The 16,971-nt window shown below is 35.6% G+C and overlaps 1 protein-coding gene across 4 annotated transcripts in view; it reads right to left on the bottom strand.

Annotated features, from left to right (window-relative positions):
* The window catches only part of OSBPL9 (oxysterol binding protein like 9), a 167,186-nt gene that overhangs the window by 60,701 nt on the left and 89,514 nt on the right, over positions 1–16,971 (bottom strand). For all 4 annotated transcript variants that reach the window (XM_060140092.1, XM_060140089.1, XM_060140090.1 and 1 more), the window contains exon 4: positions 8,226–8,302. In XM_060140092.1, the coding sequence (XP_059996075.1) occupies positions 8,226–8,302 (77 nt within the window). The remainder of the gene's footprint in view (positions 1–8,225; positions 8,303–16,971) is intronic.

A 16,971-nucleotide genomic window follows, 5' to 3' on the forward strand; every position in this document is an offset into this window, starting at 1 on the left:
TCGATAAGCGAACCATAAACCTGGCAGTCCTTGACACTTTCCTCATTCCACATTGAATCCATCACCACGTTCTGCCATTTTTACCTCCTGAATACAATCTCAGTTCTACCTCTCTCCATCACCACCACTCAATCACAGGTCCCAGCCTCTTGAAACAATCTCCTTAGTAAAGTATTCCTGCTTCTTAAAGCTTCTCCAATTCATCCTCAACACTATGGCCACAGTAGTTGGTTTCCAAAACCAAAGTCATGACTCCCATCTCACCCCACCCCGCCCCATTAAAGAACTTCAACTGCCTTCCATTGTGTTTAGGATACAACTCAGCATTCAGCAATGGTGTGCAAGGTTTAGCCCTACCTGCCCCTCGCTCCATCTTAACACCTTCCACTCCCTCATTTTCTGCACTCCACACAATGGCCTTTTTCATGTTTCTTCAATTTGCCTTGGACCTTCCAACCTCAGGGCCTTGGCACATGGCCCCTGTGGTTACTTTGTCTTTTACACTGTCCCCTTGAAACTAATCCCCACCCTTCACTTTTTTTAAAAAATATTTATTTATTTGGTTGTGCCGGGTCTTAGTTGCGGCAGGCGGGTTCCTTAGTTGCGGCATGCGAGCTCTTCGTTGCGGCATGTGGGATCTAGTTCCCTGAACAGGGATCGAACCCGGGGCCTAGGCATTGGGAGCTCGGAGTCTTAACCACTTCACCACCAGGGAAATCCTAATCCCCACCCTTCACTTAATTTACTTCTACTCATCATCATTTCCTCGCTGCCTATGTGAATTCTTCCTATTTTATGCTCTCATAGCCCATGCAACGCTCCTTTATAAAACTTATTACAGCTCCAGTAAGTCCCCTACATACGAACGAGTTCTGTTCCGAGAACGTGTTTGCAAGTCCAATTTGTTCGTAAGTCCAACAAAGTTGGCCTAGGTACCCAAATAACACAATCTGCTATATAGCACTGTACTGTAATAGGTTTATAATATTTTTCACACAAATAATACATAAAAAACAAACACAAAAAATAAAGAAAACATTTTTAATCTTACAGTACAGTAACTTGAAAAGTACAGTAGTACAGTACAACAGCTGGCATACAGGGGCTGGCATCGAGTGAACAGGCAAGAAGAGTTACTGACTGGAGGAGGGAGAGGAGCTGGGAGATGGTAGAGCTGAAGGATCATCAGCAATAGGAGACAGAGGGTAAACTGCGATTTCACTCATGACTGATGTTGATGGAATGCACGTTTGCATCTTTGAAAGTCTGCAACTTGAAGGTTTTCTATCTGTCTGCATACTTCTTTAATGTTTTATGTTCACCACTAGACTGTAAGAGGTAAAGAGGCAAGGATCTATCTGATTTTGTTCATCAAAGCCTCAATTTAGCCAAATGCCTGGCACATATTAGGTGCTCAATAATGGATTTCCTACGGTAACAGAGTCTGAAAATAAACATCAATTCTATGATAAGCATCAATTAAACTATAAGCAGTGATGGAGAAAAATACATTAATTTTGCCAGAGGGACAAGGTCAATGTCTAAGAACCTCCACTAATACCCTTTACAGTTTTCCTTTAATATCTGCTTTTCTAGCAGTTAATTTTGTGCCAGAGCAGCTCAGAGGGCTTAATTCAATATTGGCTGATCAAACAGTTCTCCAGGCCAAGGGGCAAAAAAGCCTACACCTCTAATTCTGTCTATATATTGTACTAATTGACCCTGTAAGAGACATAATACTAATTTATGTAATTCCTGATTACCAGTTCTTTCATGTGATTTTCATGTGTTCTTTCTCACTCCATAACAAGACAGAAAGACCCACAGGGTCATCAAGGACTTTGTACTTAACAGTACACACCAGGACTTCCCTGGTGGCACAGTGGTTAAGAATCCGCCTGCCAATGCAGGCAACATGGTTCGAACACAGTTTCGATCCCTGGTCCGGGAAGATCCCATATGCTGTGGAGCAACTGAGCCCCATGCGCCACAACTACTGAACCTGAGCTGTAGAGCCCACGAGCCACAATTACTGAGCCCATGTGCCACAACTACTGCAGCCCGCATGCCTAGAGCCTGTGCTCCGCAGCAAAGTAAAGCCACTACAATGAGAAGCCCACACACCGCAACAAAGAGTAGCCCCCGCTCACCACAGCTAGAGAAAGCCCACACACAGCAACGAAGACCCAATGCAGCCAAAAAATAAATAAATTTATTTTAAAAAAGACACAGTACATACCAAAATATCAGATTTTTTTTAAGTGTCCTCCAAATCTTCCATCATCATCATCATCATCATCATCATCACGGGTCAGTAGCTTCAAAATCTAAGGCACTATCATTTTTGACAGTGTAGTGTAAATAGTTAAGTCCTAGTAAAAATTAGTGGAACCAATTATAATTAGGGTTTCTTTTGATAGATCTAAGTGTTAAAACTGGTGTAATGGCAATAGAGAATATGACTTATGACAGTCTCTTAATAATATAGCTACAGTCCAGAGTCTACCTTTTCACAGTTTCATATTAGAGATAACTGTGTTATAGACATATAATTCTCATTTTCCTAGTCCTAGTGTAAAGTGAGTGTGCACAAAAGATGTAGCATTTAAAATGAAAAGTAATTAAACAATACAAGGCAACATACCCATTTTATCCCAAAAAACTATAGGACTTCTAACCAAATTTGTGTTGAAAAAAACTCAAATTTATGTTTAAAAACACTCAAGTGTTTTTAAAGAAATCTACAAGTTGTTTAGAAGAAAATTAAGTGACCAATGCCTTAAAGTCATATATGACAACTGATTTCCAACCCATGTATCAAAGGGGTCTTCAATACTTTTCAAACTACATAACTAAAGCTACTAAGCGATTAAATTAAATTACTTAATTTCTTTTGTTGTTCAAGAAAAGAATGGAATATAGTGATTAAGAAGCATAAAAAACATCATTGGGGACTTCCCTGGTGGCGCAGTGGTTAGGAATCCACCTGCCAATGCAGGGGATGCGGGTTCGAGCCCTGGTCTGGGAAGATCCCACATATGTGGAGCAACTAAACCCGTGCTCTACAACTACTGAGCCTGTGCTCTAAAGCCCGCAAGCCATAAATACGGAGCCCACGTGCCACAACTACTGAAGCCCGCACACCTAGAGCCCGTGCTCTGCAATGAGAGAAGCCACCTCAATGAGAAGCCCGCGCACCGCCATGAAGAGTAGTCTCCACTCACCGTGTGCAGCAACGAAGACACAACACAGCCAAAAATAAAATAAAATATAAATAAATTTATTTAAAAAAAATCATCATGTTGTATACTTTAAACTTATACAGTGATCTATGTCAAATTATCCTCAATAAACCTGGAGGAAAAGATTGAAAAACAAATACAAAACAAGAAAAACTTAAAAAAAAACCGCACACCTCCAAATTTCCCTCTTGCTGCTCTCACAAAAAAATGTATAAAACACAATCTGAGAAAAATCAAAACATTAAGGTTCAGGGTGAGGGGGGATCTTTAAAAATGACAGGAAGTCTATTGACTAAAAAATAGGCCAACTTTACCTATAGCTATTAAGATGAAAAGAGCATTTTAACTATACAGAATTTATGTACTACTTTCAAAAATATTATTTCTGCTAGAGAGTCCAGTAATGTTTACCTATAAATCACTACTCTTATGTCATTTTAGAGATAGATGACAAAGACTTTTGATTACAGTAGACGAAAAGAAGCAGCAAAAATAGGGGAAAAAAACGCATAGTGTCCCTAGGAATTTGCCTAGCAACTTAGGCCCAATGATTAGAGCAGACAACATTAAAGGACAGCTCTTGGAAGCAGGATATGTAGCTCCACTATTTTGTCTGACCAGTACCCAGAAGTCTCAAAATTAAAGTCAGCCAATAAATTTTCACATAGAAAATTTAGCCAGATGGAATAAATATACCATTTGGCATACAGCAGAAGCAGTCCCTAACTTGTGATCAGGACCACCATGTTCCAGAAGTTTCTATATAAATTATTTGCAATTCGTAATGCATTATGAAACAAACAAACAAAAAAATATTTGGTTCAAGGTTAGGAATGAATACCCTCTACACAACCCCACAATGATTATGATAGTGTACTGCTTATTCATCACTGTATCTTTAGCATCTCCTCACACAGAGACTGGCATGTATTAACTGCTTAATAAATGTCTAATGAATGACGGAAATGCCAGGTACTACACTACAAATATAGCAGTATACACAGCTAAAAAGGTTGAAAATGGGTAGTCTAACAAGGAAAACAGAGAAAGCAGAGGGGCAGAAGGCTAATGTTTTTCTATTATAAGCCTTTTAGTACCATTCAATTTTTAAATTATATGAGAAAGGTGCTATTGCCCTAATTTTTACAGTTAAATTCTGCATTGGTCACTTAACTTTCTTCTGAAACAATTTACAGGTTTCATTAAAACCACGTGAGTTGCCAAAACTGGTTAGAAGTACAGAGCTCATTGCCACAAGATGGATAAAACGGCTTTGTATTGTGTGATTACTCTTCATTTTAAATGCTCCAGCTTTTAGGCACACTAACTTTACATTAGGATTAGGATGTTAACAAACTGGAACTCTATGTTTTTCTCTAAAGAAGGGGTGTAGGAAAAACTATTGCTTTTATTTTATATACTCCTACATAGCTAAATTTTTTTTGGAACATGACTTACTTATGACATTACTGTAGTTTTTTAAAAATTCAATTCCCATGATTTTTATTTTCTTCTTTATACTAGGCTGAGCTCCATAAAGACAAGGACAATATGTCATTTATTCACAATTATATCCTCTACAACTAGTATAGTGCATGGAACACATAAGTGTCTGATAAATATTTACCAAATAAATAACTTTTCTGTATTCTGTATATGTTCTGAATTGAGCATGAACTATTTTTTTTAAGTTTTAAACTTTATTTTTATAAAGAGAAGGCAGGAAAATATAAGTTCTAAAAGTCTTCCATAAAAACACAGTTAAAATAAATTTTTGGCAGTTAAAGGAATAATCTTTAGCATCTATAAAATTGGATCATTTGTTTTTAGTTGTTTCCCAAGAGTTCAAGATAGACAGGCCACCACTATCACAACAAAATTTATTTAAAAAAAGGAATCCTTGAATCCTAAATTCCAATTTAGGAGCCAGAAATTTGTCTGCCCTCAGTAACAGCAACAACATTGGCAACATTCCTTAGCGGAATTTTCCTTTGTTGTAGGAACCCCAAGTAACTGGCTACTTCATACCATTTTACCTGTGGAAGAAGTGACACATCTACATTGCAATCACTTCCTTTGGGAAACAAAGGGCTTCAAGGGAGAAAAACAAAACACATCTATTTTCCTACATGATACAAAAATAAAATCTAATGAGGCCAGGAAAAACAATACATCTCAAAGTTCTCAATAAAGAGCAATATAAAAGCAATCTATACATCATGTGTTTGTTCATTAATTCCTTCAATTATTTCTTTATTTAACTATCATTTATCGAGCACCATTTAGAATGCCATTGAGAGCACCATTGAGAATGTACAGGGGGTGGGAATGGTAAGAGTAGTAGTTGCATTAGTAATGGCTTAAAATTTGCCAAGTTATTACTATAGCTAGGCATTATTTCAGCAAATTTACATTTAACTCATTTAATCATCAAAACAACCCTGTAAATTAGGTACTTTTATTATCTTCATTTTATAGATGAGGACATTGGAACTCAGAGTAATGTCAGGAATAAGTGGTGGCACTGGGATACAAACCAAGACATTCTGGTTCCAGAGTCAAGTCCTTCACCATACTTCACCATCTCTGGGAAGAAAATCTTTACTTTTTTTTGCCAATCAAATCAACATTTAATTACATACTTCTAAATGTCCCATCTTCTGCATGTATTAACTTTAAAAAAATATATATAAAAATAACTCTTTTTATTACATGTATTTTAAAATATCAAAGCTATCAGAGTCTGACTTCCCATTTTACTACATGTATTTTAAAATATCAAAGCTATCAGAGTCTAAGACTTCCCAAAATTATCTTTTTCTTCTTGTTATTCCCAAAGATATGTAAATTCTCTTCAAAGCAAAAGCTCATATATTCCAAAACTGGATCAAATTAAGTACCTGACCTTAAGGAGTCTGCATCCTAACCGACGAGGTGGGAATTATATATACTCTAAAGGATAACAAAAAGAATATGGTAAGGATTCAGTGAACTGTGCAATGAGTAACATTCAAAGGAAAGAGATCACTGAGTTTGGGGGGTGGGGGAGGAGGGGTAGGTCAGGGGAAGAGGTCAGTTCTGAACTGGGCTTTGAAGAAAAGAGGCAGAATGCAAAGGCAGAGTGGAGGCAGATGGCATTACAGAGAGACAGAGCATCATGTACAAGAATGTAGAGACCAGAAATGAAAAGATGTGTTCAGAGGAAAGCAAGTAAAGGGCAGCACTCTAGTAGGTTTATGTAGGGGTACAGTGGTGGAAATGTCTAGAAAGGCAGTCTGAGAATAGATCACATAGAGACTTGAATATCAGTCTAACCAACTGTGGAGGGAATCTCATCTGCCACATTCAGTCTAATCTGAATCTTAATATACTTATCTTCTTACTGGATCACAAATTTGCTAAAATGATGCTAGTCATTTATAAAACTGCCTAAATTAAAAAGAAACTTATGGGGCTTCCCTGCTGGCGCAGTGGTTGAGAGTCCGCCTGCCGATGAAGGGGACAGGTTTGTGCCCCAGTCGGGGAAGATCCCACATGCCGCGGAGCAGCTGGGCCCGTGAGCCATGGCTGCTGAGCCTGCGCGTCCAGAGCCTGTGCTCCACAACAGGAGAGGCCACGACAGTGAGAGGCCCACGTACCGCAAAAAAAAAAAAAAAAAAGGAAACTTATGAAGAAATTCATTAAGAAGAATTCATAGAGATTCTTCATAGAAATTATGAAGTTGCTTTTAAAAAGCATAGCTCACAAAAAAAAAAAAGCATAGCTCACAGAGTAACTTACAGATCTCCTAGTTCAACTCCATATTCATTTCTTACAGTCTCTTCATAACAACTTCCTCATGTAATGTTTTTTAAGCCTCTGTTTGAATAACTTTCAAAGTGATGGGGAGTTCGCTATAGGATCTGGGATGTCCTATACTAACTTGTCTAATCAAGACAACTCCTGGGCAAGTTAAGTAGAGATAAAGGACTATAAAACATCAGCTTTCTAGGATTCAATCCTGTAAATCAAAATAAAATAAAATTCTCTCTATATGCCACAATACAAGCTCTTTCAGTGGAGAATAAACATAGAAAACTATCTTTAGTATGGTAGAGTAGACATTTGTTGTTTTTGTTATCTAGGATCTTTATTTCCCTAGTCCGACTTTGCTTGGGGGGAAAGGGGTTGGGGGAACCACCTTCTACTCTATAAGCTACGTATTTCTGATGAAGCAGATAACATCCCATTTCCAGAGGAAGAACATACAGCTATGAAATTGTGATTGGTCAGGACCAGGAAAGTGATTGAAGCTGAGGTATCAGCACTAATCCTCTTAATCCAGAAAGAGCAATAGCCTCCTATAGATTTGGAGTTCCACCAATGGAAGGCTGAAATTGCTGCAACCATCTTACTACCACAAAGGGAGAACTTATCTAAAAATGAAGCCAACCCCGAAGAACTAAGACCTAGAAATAGAGATGAGGGATCTTGGTCCTCATGACATTGTTTAAATGCCTACTTCAAACCACACCCAAGCTAGATGTGCTTTTTTCTTTTAAACCAGTTTGGGTTTTTTCTTTCACTTTCATCCCTAAAAGTACTACCCAACACACATGGTAACTGCCAAATCCTGTAACAAGAAAAGTAGGTTAACTTCTCAGCACTTATCTATTATTGTGCATTATTATATAATTTGGCTATACCAATAACCAACTATAGATACTAAATTTTAAAAATGAACTTGGCACATTTTAATTTTAACATAGCATTTCACTTTCAACATTGCCTTGCACTGTCTTGTTTCTAGACAAAAATCAGTATTTTAAGCAGAAGAAAATGACTATAACTTTACTATATGTTATAACACTGTAAAGGCAAAAATAAACAACTCAGAAATTAAAAGTTTTCCTTACATCCTATCAGTTATTTAAAAAAAAAAAAGAAAACAACAACAAAAAAAGACCCTAATGAACTATCCAGAAGCCACGTAAAGACTCTTACTTGAAGCTGAAGAGTATGTCGAAGAATAGTTTCTTCTAAGGCATGGATCCACTTCTCTCGCTCATCAGCATCACGAGCTGGAATAAAAGTTTATAAAAATTAAAACCTTAATTTCTACAATATGTCTCCATATTTGGAAGCAAAAATTTTAAACCATGATGCTAATAGAAAAGGTTTCTGGTTGTGCCATTTCCTCAATAGATTTATCTTTCTATCCTTTCCAAAAATACAGCCATTTATATCAAAGGGAATAAATGTGTTCAATAATAGCAGGCTACCTTCCCACTGAGAATAATCAGAAAAGCTAAAATAATTATTAAAAATAACTGTTTTGAAGGCATCAGAAAACAACAAGGTAGTAAAGAATTAACAGGCCAAAATCTAGGAAAAGACAAACATCTAGAAGATGGTATATAGGGCCACTTTCCTCCTGGAGGCATTGTACATTCCAGGAGAGAAGTTGTAGATTGAGCAATTTCTTAAAAGCCTTGTCAGTAGGCAAGTGGGCAGGGGGCATATGGGAAGTCTCAATTCTTCTGTGAACTTAAAACTACTCTAAAAAATAAACTCTATTAAAAGAAAAAAAAGTCTTATCAGGCCAAAAATTGGAGACCAGGGCCCACCAAGAGTGGTGGCTCTGGCAAATAGCTCAAGTTTTGATTGGGACCTCAAAGGGCTGCACCTTGGAATTAAGAATAAAACAATTAAAATAATTGCTCAGTCATGTGGGTGGCCAGAAAAATCTTGATGCCTGAAATGGGTTAAAACTCCCCCAGGTTTTTAGTGACTCTAAGCACCTAGCTAGCAAAAGCAAATGAAAGTCTTTTCTGTAGAAAGATAACATAATCTCAGCTGCCAAATTATTTCTAAAAACAATTTTAAATACAATGTCTAGCACATAAGCAAAGATAACCAAAGATATACAAGGAGACAAGCACACATAAATGAGAATCACATGACAATAGAAACAGAAGAACAAGAGCTCCAGATAGCTGAACAAACAATCCCGCACTTTAAAAGTAACTATGCTTAATACATTCAACAAAAGACTGGAAACTTTGACAGAGACTTAGAAACCATTTTATAAATGATATACATTTTTTAAATAATTGAATATAAATTGTAAAATTGAAAAACATAATAAGCAAAATTAAGAACTCAATGGATGAGTCTTACAGCAGATTAAATCAACTAAGAAACCGTGAGAGAACTGGAAGAGAGATCAGAAGAAACTCTTCAGAACAAAAGACAATGAGTCAAAGAGATAGAAAATATAGAAGAAAGGGAGAGCAACATAGAGAGTAAGAGGGTGTAATGTGCATGTGATTGGAATACCAAAAAGAGACAAAAGAGAGAATGGAATAGAAACACTATCTGGCTAAGAATTTTTCAAAACAGATGAAAGACATTAAGCCACAGATTTCAGAAGTCCTAAGAATTCTAAGCAGAATAAATCAAAAACAAACAAACAAAACCCCACAGATAGGCACATCCCAGCAAAACTTACTGCAAACCAAAGATAGAGGAAATATCTTAAAAATAGTTGTGGTGGAGGTGGGGGGGTGGGGAACAGAGAGAGAAAGGAGGACAGATTACTTTCAAAAAAGCAACAATTAAATTGTCCTAGGTCACAAAAGAAACAGTGGGGACCGGAAGACAAGACAGTACTATACTTAATGGCTAAAAGAAAATAACTTCCAATCTAGAATTTAATGAAAAATACCTTTCAGGAATTAAGATGAAATAAAGTCATTTTCAGACAAACAAAAATCAGAGAATTTGTCATCAGCATATATTTATTAAAGAAAATTTGTAAAGGTATTCTCCATGCATAAAGAATAATGTCTAATGGAAAGTGGTAGAAGCAGGAAAAATGTAGAGTAACAAAAATGATAAGTACATGAGTAAAACTAAGTGAATATTGACTACATAAAATGATAATATCTTGTGAGGTTTTAAATAAATGCATACAAAATTAAATGCAAAACAACTGCAAATAGACTGGGAAAGGGGAAATGGAGTTAAAGAATTCTAAGGTTCTTACATTGTTTGGAAAGAAAATTACCAACTAACATTTGATTTTGACAATTGAAGGATTTTGTCATAATTTTTAGAGTAATCACTGAAAGGGTTTTTTTTTTAAGTGTTTAACTTCCAAAATAATAAAATTTTACAATCCAATAATAAAAAATAATCCAAAAATTGACAAAAAGGAGAAAAAAGAAACAAAATATGTAAGACAAAAAGGAAAGATGGTAAAATGGTAAATTTTTAAGCCTAAAAACATCAATAATTAAATTAAATGTAAATGAACTAAATGCTCCAACTAAAAAAGCAAGGTTTTTAAACAAGATTTTATATGATGCTTACAAGAGATACTTATTAAATATAAGGGTACAGAAGTATTGAAAATAAGAGTATAGAAAAAGATATACCATAGAAACACTAACTCCCAAAAGGTGATGTTATTTAAATCACATAAAATAGACATTATCACAAAAAGTCTTCAAGAGGTTCACTTTGTAAATACAAGTGTTCAATTAATCAGGAAGATATAAATTTATATGTAACTAAAATAACATGAAATATATACATACATGTTTTTAACACATCTCTCTTATTAACCAATAGATCAAGCAGACAGAAAAATAAGTAAGAACCTAGAAGATCTGAACAATTCCTGATGAATAAACTTGATCCAATGGGCATATATAGAACTCTGTGCACACAAAGTGTAAAAGAGACGTTCTTTTCTAGCACACACAGACTATTTCAAAAAATTGACCACATAATGGACCCTAAAGAAGTCTTAACAAATTTCAAAGGAGTTAAATCACACACAGTATATTAACAGTGAAAATGTAAGCTAGAAATCAGCTATAAGAATATAAATTAGAAAATACTCAGGTATTTGGAAAAAAGTTTTTAAAAACCACTAAATAATCTATTGGTCAAAGAAAAATATCTCACTAGAAATCAGAAAATATTTGAAACTGCATAAATGAAAACATGACATATTGAAAACTGTTGTATGCAGTTTAAAGCAGTGCATAAAGCGAAATTTATAGCCTTAAATGCATACATTTAGAAAAGCAAAAAGGTTGAAATAACAGGAAATTAAATTCGAAATAAGTAGAAAGGAAATGATAAGGAACATAAATCAATCAAGTAGAGAGCAAACAATAAGATAGATCAATAAAGCCTAAAGTTGGTTACCTGAAATAACTAATGAAATTGATGAACTTCTAGCAAGACTGATAGGAGGAGGTGACTCAGGTCATTAACATCATGAATGAGAAAGAGGACATCACAATAGATGCACACTTTCAGAAGTTTATAAGAGAATGTTATGAATAACTCCATGATGATAGAAATGAAAAATTTAATTAAATGGAAAATTTTCTTTACAGCCTACCAAAACTTCCACAAGAAGAAATTTTAAAATTTGGATAGTTCTGTAACTATTAGATAAGACCACAGGAAAGTGCCCTTGGTAGAACAAAAATACTCTATATAAAAATAATTGAAAAATCATCCCACTAAGAAAACTCCAGGCCCAGAAAGTTTCACCAGAGCACTCTGTCAAACATTTAAGGAAGAAATAATGCCAATCTAACACAAAATATTCCAGAGAATCGAAAAAGAAGAATACTCCCCAGCTCTTGTAAGGTCAACATAACTTGGATATTAACCTGACAAGACTATTATGAGAGAAAAGAATTTAAGGCAATTCTAATGCAATAAAATACATGCAAAAGTCCTTTATAAAACTGTAATACGTCAAGTCGAAGTTCAGTGTATTCCAGAAATACAAGGTTGGTTGAGTATACAAAAAATCAAGCAACATCCAACAATATAAAAATACACATGAACAAGGTTATTCACTGTAGCATTGCTTATAATTACAAAATATTGGAAAGAGCCTCAATACTCAGAGGAAGGTGGTTGAATAAACCATGGAGTACAATGCAGGTGTAAAAAAGAGAACAAGGAAGATCACTTTTGAGTGATTTTTCAGATACACTATTAAATGAAAAAAAGAAGAAAGAGGAGGATATAAGAAAATATACATGCATCTGCTTGTTTGTGCAAAATAAATAGAAGAAGGATGAACTATAAACTAAAGAGACTGGCTACCTACAAAGCACAGTGGGAAAGGATGGAAATCAGGGAAAACAGGAATGAGTTAGTAGGGATACAGAGGTAGCAACACTGCTCTGAATTTATTGTTTTGTATATACTCAGACTCTTTAGAACCATAGTAACATTTCATACATTCTCCCCCTAAATAAATAATTTTAAATCAAACCAGGATGGAGAGGGGGAACCCAGAACAGAATATAAATAGTAACAAATTAATCTAACTGTATTACAAATGAATAAGACAATCACAAAGAAGGGTATGAGGAAGAAAAAATTAAACCCAACTAACTTTGAAAGCAGTATTCTAACTAGATAATGCAAGGCTAAACCAAAACATAACCATACACAAACACTGTACAAAAACTGCACAAATACTGTAAATCTGGTTTTCATAGGAGTATAGTTTAGCAATTCTGTAACTACAAACAAGTGAATATATTGTAGATTATGAGAACCAGGTTTCTCACCGTCCGAGGGAAAAAAATTACAAATAAGGAAAGGGAGAAGGCTAGAATGAGCCATGTGGTGTTGGACTAGAATTGGAGGTATCAATATGGACTCAGGGTTTTAGATAGTTAGACAGATACATACATACATAGGAAGTGACTGAAAAAGAATGGGGGCACGTCAAAAGGAAACAGGAGCCAACCTGAAGGAGTTCCAATAACCAAAGTCTAAAGAATGTGAGCAACAGAATAACTGATAGTACTGAATTATAATTCATAGAATAAAATAAATATCTAAGAGTGCAATATTGATATCAATAAATTACTTGAATAAGTAAATAAATAGGGAAGAAGGCACAGCTCTTTCTTCAGAAGAGTTACAATTCATAAGTATTATAGGGATGAAAGAAATTTTTAAATCACCTTTAGACAAACGCGACAGCAATAATTACTGAAGGCAAGATCCACCAATGGCATACTGATAGCTAAAAACAGTGGGCAAAAGTTTGAGGAGAAACAGGATATTAGCAGAGTCTCAAAGTTATCTCCCCCAATATATTTATCAACTATGAAGGGAAGAACAGTACTTTCATGATGGAGATGTCTGGCAGACACCACCTTAATCCAGTGATCAAGGTTAACATCACCAGTAACAAATGTCTTGATGCATACCATCCCCCCCACAATATGACCCACTGAGAAGGAAACGGCATCACTTCTGTAGTATTCTTGCCAAAAAACACATAATCTCAATCTAATCATGAGAAAACATCAGATAAACCTAAACTGAGAGACAATCTACAAAATAACTAATACTCATCAAAAATGTCAAAGTCACGAAAGACAAGAAAAGAACAAGGAACTCTCATAACTAAATGCAATATGGGATCTTAGATTGAACTCTGGAACAGAAAGGGGGCATTAGAAGGGAAAAATCAAATGAGCTCTATGTTTTAGTTAAAAGTATTGTACCAAATGGGTCAACTCAGGACATCAGAGCCTGAGCAACACATGGAGGGCATACATCAAGCCAAGGGACAACCTGGCATGGGGTATCAAAGCCAGCAGGATGAAGAGGGAAACTATACAGTGGAAAAGTGCAGCATGGAGAGTCAGAGCCCAAGAAAGGTGAGGAAGGAGTCCACATTGTCGGGGGCGGGGTCAGCCTGGCACAAGGTTTACCAGGCTGAGTGTAATGAGGGTGACATGCACACAAGGAAGTGGGTGATGATGGGAAACTTAATTACATACAGAAGGATTGATCAAATGAGTAAATATATATAAAGGGTTTCTCACTGTTGGAAAATATTAATAGTTAGAAAAGTGATAAGGGAGAAAACCAGAATGATTTTTGTGATGTTAGATTGGAAATAGAGGTATCAGTATGAACTCATGGTTTTCAATATTTATGTAAATAAATACATATGGAAATATGGACATGAATACACATTTATGTACACATGTATATTACATTCATACGTTTCCTAGCTCTGAGAGGGCCTGGGCACCATGACAGCCAACAGCAATAAGTACACCTAGCAGCAGGTATTGATTCTAAATACTATTCTCCATTAAGAGGAACTAAGGCTCCTTGGAAAAATGGTTGATTCCGGGACTAGGACAGGGAAGATTGAAAATTAGTCTGGAACATCTTTTTTGTGCCAGAAAGTAAGGAAGAAAATACTCAGAGAATGATAAGAACATGTCAAGAGAACACAGAAGTCAGCTTAAAGAAAATCCTACGGGCCAAATCAAGGACAATTTGAGCATTAAAATAAATAATGATAGTAAAGAATTATAATCCATTAAGTAAAACAGGAAACCATGAGTTACTACTGATACACATAAATTGAAAGTTTGTTGAGGAATGGGATTCAGCATAGCTTCAAAATACCTCCCCACAAAATATTAAGAAGGGAAAAAGACAAAATTTAACAACAAAAGCCTGGCAGATACCATCTCAATCAGGTTATCACAGTAAATGTCATCAGTTATGGGACAAATTAAAATTCTGTGATAAAAACACAGAATCACTTCTGTGATATTCGGGCCAGATATATAATCTGAATCATGAAGAAACATCAGGAAAAAACAAAGTGAGCGACATTCTACAAAATAATTAGCCTATAATCTTTAAAAGTGTCAAGGACATAAAAGTCAAGGAAAGACTGAGGAACTGTTCCAGACTGAAGGAGACTACAGAGACATGACAGCTAAATGCAAAATGTGATTCTGAACCAGATTCTCTTTCTATAAAGGACATTATTGGGACAACTGGCAAAACCTGAATAGAGTCTAAGGATTAGATGGTATTAATGCATCAATGTTAATTTCCTGATTTTAATGGTTGCATAGTGTGTATACAGGAAAACTTCCTTGTTTGCAGGAAATATATAATAATAAAACATTCAGGGGTGATGGGACATCCATTTAACAACTTACTTTCAAATAGTTCTGGGGCGGGGGTCAAAGTTCTTTGTACTGTATTTGCAACTTTTTTGTGTGAGATTATTCAAATTTTTAAAAACTGTATTTTAAAGGCATTATTATAATAAATCAAAGAAGACATAAATAAACAGAAATACTGTTTCACGGGTTGGAAGATTCAATACTATAACAATATTTGAATTGATCTATAGATTAAATACAATGCAAATCAAAAGTCCAAAACACATTTTGGGGAATCTGACAAGCTGATTCTAAAATACAAATACAGGGAATTCCCTGGTTCAGGGAATTAGGACTGGTGGTTCAGTGGTTAGGACTCCACACTTCCACTGCCGGGGCCATGCGTTCAATCCCGGGTTGGGGAACTAAAGATCTTGCAGGCCATGCAGTGCGACCCCCCCAAAAAACAAAAAAACCCAAAAAACAAAAAACAATACAAAGACAAAATGGTACAAAAGATAAAGAATAGCAAAGGCTTTCTTGAAAAGAGAGAAGCATTCTTAGAGGATTTACTCTATCACATATAAAGTCTTACTACAAAGCTACAACAATTAAGAAAAAGTGGTACTGGAGCTAGGATAAACAGCAAACCAATGAAACAGAACAGAGCCCAGAAACAGACCCACTCATATATATGGACACTTGGTTTGTGGTTAGCGTGGTTCCAAAGAACAATAAGGAACAATCTTTCAATAAATGGTGTTAGGACAATGGGGGGGGGAAATGATACTTGATCCTACCTTGTACTATACATAAAAATCAATTCCAGGTGATTCCCTAATTCTTAAATATGAAAGAAAAACAATACATTTTCCAGAAGGTAAAACAGGAGAATATCGTCATAACTTTGGGATAGAAGAAAGCTTCTTAAACAGGGTACAAAACTTAAACAAGATATAAAGACAATGACATAAATTTAACTACATCAAACTTAACAATTTGGGTTCATCAAAAGACACTATTTAGAGAATATCATGGTAAACAACTGTGACATATGAAATTAAAGAACATGGACTCCAGAGCCAGAACGTCCAGGTTCAACTCTGAACTTTGCTGTCTATTAACCATACGACTTTCAACAAGTTACTTAACCTTTTTAAGTCTCAGTGTTCTCATCTGTAAAATGAGGACAGTAATAGAATCTATCCCATAAGGTTATTACAGAGATTAAATGAGTTAGTCCAAATATAACACTTGGACAGGTAAATGGCATAAGGTAAGTGCTCAATAAGCAGTAATTATTATTATCATCACTGTTGAGCATTTATTATAACTTATCCCTGACTCCGGAGCTCAAAAATCTGGTAAAAAAGACAGATTTGTATTTAGCTGTATAAATACATAGCTTATGTCACCACCAAAGGGTATGAATGAAAAATCAGGGAAGAACTCCTTAAGGAGTTTAGATCTTAAAGAATAGTAATTAGTTTGTCAAATAGAGAAAGATAAGGACATCTTGAAAGTGGAAAGACACTAACAAAAGCACTTAAGCATGAAAAGGGTGAAAACTGGGAAACTGGTTTCAATGTGTCTGGAACAGTAGGCTGACAGGGGAAGAGGAAATGGCAAGAGTTTAGGATCCCATCCCAAGGAGTGTGAATGGACTTTATGACAATGGGGAGCCCCTGAAGAATTTCAAGCATGAGAGTGACATGGTCTAATTTGCATATTAAAATTATCAATCTGGCAGAGCTGTGGACAATGAAAAC

This window comes from Lagenorhynchus albirostris, chromosome 2 (genome assembly GCF_949774975.1).
Source record: "Lagenorhynchus albirostris chromosome 2, mLagAlb1.1, whole genome shotgun sequence".
Taxonomy (NCBI): Eukaryota; Metazoa; Chordata; class Mammalia; order Artiodactyla; family Delphinidae; genus Lagenorhynchus; species Lagenorhynchus albirostris.